The sequence below is a fragment of the Vanacampus margaritifer genome, chromosome 6 (assembly GCF_051991255.1).
Source record: "Vanacampus margaritifer isolate UIUO_Vmar chromosome 6, RoL_Vmar_1.0, whole genome shotgun sequence".
NCBI lineage: Eukaryota > Metazoa > Chordata > Actinopteri > Syngnathiformes > Syngnathidae > Vanacampus > Vanacampus margaritifer.
In genome coordinates, this window is record NC_135437.1 from 25,722,336 (window position 1) to 25,726,099 (window position 3,764).

A 3,764-nucleotide genomic window follows, 5' to 3' on the forward strand; every position below is an offset into this window, starting at 1 on the left:
TTTTGGCACGTTTATTATTAAGTATGTATATAGGTATTAAAATTTGGAATCGTATATAATCGCATGACTTCAATAGATAACTCACAATTAATCGCAAGTTTTTATATCTGATCTAAATGTACAATAAAATGTTTTTTTCCCTAAATTTTCATACTCTTGTTAAAATAAAAGTGGGAAAAAAATTCTAACTAATAGAAATATGGCTATATATTCGAGTAATTGATACACTCATTTCATAATAATTCATGCAATTTAGTTAAAATTAAAAAGATATCCTGTAAAAAACGAGTGTGGTCATTTTTTCTGCCACTAGATGGCATAATTGCATTTGTAAGAAATTGGTGACAGCTCCGTGCATTTTTCTTTTCATATTAAGAGCTGTAATCTGTAATCTTTAACATGAAGTAACTTGTGAAATTCTGCACATTTTTTAAATTGTAAAATACAACTTGACCCAAGTCTCCACAAATATATGCATTATTAATAATCTATTTACTGCTAAATTTGGACGTGGACGTATCTGTTGCATTGCGACTGGAATTCCCCCAGTACAGGCTTTCCAAGTAATTAAAGTTAAAAAAGTTAGTGGCTTTAAAGGAACTTTAAATTAACTCAAAATTAACACACTTAATTTGACAACCCTAATATATATATATATATATATATATATATATATATATATATATATATATATATATATATATATATATATATATAAAGCATGTAAACACATTTTCCTTTGAAAATACTCTGCTTGAAGTCTAATCTGTAAGGTAAATCAATATAGTTGAGGAAAAACATGAACATAACATTTAGAATGATTTATGCCCTGGAACAGCAATGATATAAACACATTGAACACAAATCTATGTGCAGTTAAAACTTAAATGCAGAATATCTGACATAATATTTTAGGATGTAGACGATTGGGTTAATTTAAGAGATGTTGTGTTGAACTAAATGCAATAGTGTAGAACTGGTGGACAAGCATAATTTTTGGGGTGTACACACTTTGCCATTCAATTTGGCTCATGGACAAAAACAATCACACAATTATTACTCCAAATCTCTTTTTTTCTCCAATTTTTTTATTGTTAACAAAATACCAACATAAATACACATATGGCTATTGCTCAGTGTGAACGTGTGAGAAACGGAGGGGCTGGAAGACGCACAAACCAATGCTCCCCCCTCTCCAACAAACAGCGGCTTGGACTTGTCCATTAGCACAAACCGAGAACACTGATAAAGACTTGTATGATGAAAAAGTTAAATTAAATCAAAAATGATAAAATACTGCGATATAAAAGCAGTTGTACCGCAACAAACATAAAAAGCACTAAGGTCCATGTGCACAGACAGGATGCGCGACCCACAGGGCGTCAAGTTGAATCACAACCGCAGCACCGCGATATCAACCCTGTGGGCCAAAGTCACACTGATGCAGCTACACACATAAGGGACCCATTTCCCATACTAAAACTTCAAATTACTTGTGACTGAAAAAAAATAATAAACCCACCCATCCCTCAAGTTTCTCGACCAGTCTCACTGTAGTTACTGAACCGCTCTTACTGTTCCAACATTATGCGTTCCAGGCAGTTCTTGCATCTTATGTAAATGTTGAATGACTTGAAGCCGTAAACGGCAAGTAAATAAAACTAAAGGGGGAGGGTCATCACACGTAACACACAAAGATAAAAAGTGGACATAGCCTCGTTTTTGGAGCCGAAATTCAGACCCAACTGCTAACACGCAATATCGAGGTGCATCACTATGTCGTTACTATGACTGACGGGTTGGCCAGTGACAAAGTTGCATTATGGTGGATTTGACTGAATGTGATATTATTTACAAAATGAACACAAAAAGCTCAAGTGTAGAATCTTTTTGCCCCTTGATGCTGCTTTAAGGCACGTCTGCCCTGCATCGGGCCAGGAGGCTACGTCCACTTCTTTCACATTGTCGACTTTAGCAATGCCTCAATGCCTGTTGTTGATTCGACATAACTTGCACTCATCTCCGTAAAGCTTCAAATCAATGTTAGCTTTGTTCAGTTGCTATTGTAAATATAAATCTATAAAAAGCAGGGGCGTCCGTCCGCACCACCTTTTTTTTTTTTGTAAAATCGCAAGCTGAAATGTGGATAAAGATAAACAGGAGGTCTAAGATTCATCTAGCCACAACACGAGAAGAGCTGCTACGTTGCCATGGCAACCGACAGGAAAAAGAATAAAGAAGCCGTGGTCGCGCCTGTGTCGCACACAAATTGAGTTATTCTCTTTGCAGTCAGAACCCACAAAAAAGAAAAGCCGCTACTTGGTGATTACGTTTAGCGGATTGTTTTTTTACTTAGTACAGTCAAGACTAACGTGGTGTAATTACTGGAAATAACATGGAAAGGAGCAACAACAACAAGAAAAACTACAATTGTCCGATGGCTGGCCAAGAAGAAGAAGAAGAGGAAAGGTGATCACTGGGGAAATGGGCCGGCGCCGAAGGTTTCCTGGGAGGCGTACACCATGTAGAGGAAGCCGTCTTGGTCGCGCTCCCGCTCGTACACCTCTGAGATGGCGGCAGACACCGACACCATGCTGTGGCCGTTGACCAGCAGGAAGAACGCCTGGTTGGAATTCAGCTGCAGGCGCCTCCTGGTGGTCGTGAGGAGAACGGCATTCATTGGTGGCAAGATCAGAAGCAAAGGAGGAAAGGCAGGAAGGAGATGTGGGGGGGGGAAACTACCTGATAATCTTGATGAGCTCACTCATGTTGACGTGGTCCGGCACTAAGAACTTTGTCTTGTCCAGGATGGGGAGCTGCTTCTCTCCTTTGTACCTCTCGATGATCACCTGCAGGAAGCGCGCGCGGGTGGGTGCCATGTTAATTAAAGCCAAAGAATGAGCAGAGCTGCACTGACTTTTTGTTCAAATCGAACTTGCTGCCCCTTATTGCTCACTCATGCGAGTCACGTGACTTGTATTTACGACAGGATTGGACTTGAATGTCCCATGTGAACGCATGCTAGTTAACAGGACACTCACGGGGATCTTGTTAGGATGCTGCTCCCGGATCAGTCGGACATCTTCTACTCTCTGATCTGCAGGGACACAAAAAAAACGCGCACAGTGTCAGCAGCGGGAGGTGCCGAGCACACACACATTACACGCTGCGCTCGTCTCTTAACTCATTCACTGCCAGACATTTTCGCAGAAGCAATCCCCTTCGCTCCCGGCTGTTTTAATGGATTTTGACTGATTTTGCAAGGCCCACAGAGTATTGTGTTGCTATAAAAACATGGAACCTACCAAAATAAAGATTAGACTCTCTTCTTTCATCAGGGGGAAAAAAAAGTACATTTCTATCTGTTTCCGTTTTGCAGCAATTAGCATTAGCATATAGTTAAGTTTCATCATTACTCACAAATCTATTTAGAAATGTGAGCAATGAGCTTTTTTTTTCCAACATGGCCCCTGGTTGATCTTATTTTGCTCTGCTGCCACCTGCTGGCCATTTGTGTAATAACTACAATTTATTCAACTGTTCTTTGCAGTTGAGAGGCTGCATCAAAGCCTTCTGTATGCTCCAGCATAAAAAAAAAAAACATAAAAAATGTATAAAGGCGTCTTTGGGACACTTAAAACATTTAAAATAGATTTTATAGGTTTTTGGGAGCAAATGAGTTAAGAACAAATGAGACAGCTAGATCTAGCAGTCAATTTTTAGTCAAATATTTTTTTAATTCTGCCTCCCATTTATTTTGGGTG

The 3,764-nt window shown here is 39.2% G+C and overlaps 1 protein-coding gene across 1 annotated transcript in view; it reads right to left on the bottom strand.

Annotated features, from left to right (window-relative positions):
• Nucleotides 1-1,066: 1,066 nt before the first annotated feature.
• Nucleotides 1,067-3,764, bottom strand: part of map1lc3b (microtubule-associated protein 1 light chain 3 beta) — a 7,437-nt gene continuing 4,739 nt past the window's right edge. The window contains exons 2-4 of the mRNA XM_077567993.1: nt 3,042-3,097; nt 2,743-2,849; nt 1,067-2,651 (exon numbers count right to left, since the gene is read on the bottom strand). Coding sequence (XP_077424119.1) covers nt 2,474-2,651; nt 2,743-2,849; nt 3,042-3,097 — 341 coding nt within the window. The 3' untranslated portion in view covers nt 1,067-2,473. The remainder of the gene's footprint in view (nt 2,652-2,742; nt 2,850-3,041; nt 3,098-3,764) is intronic.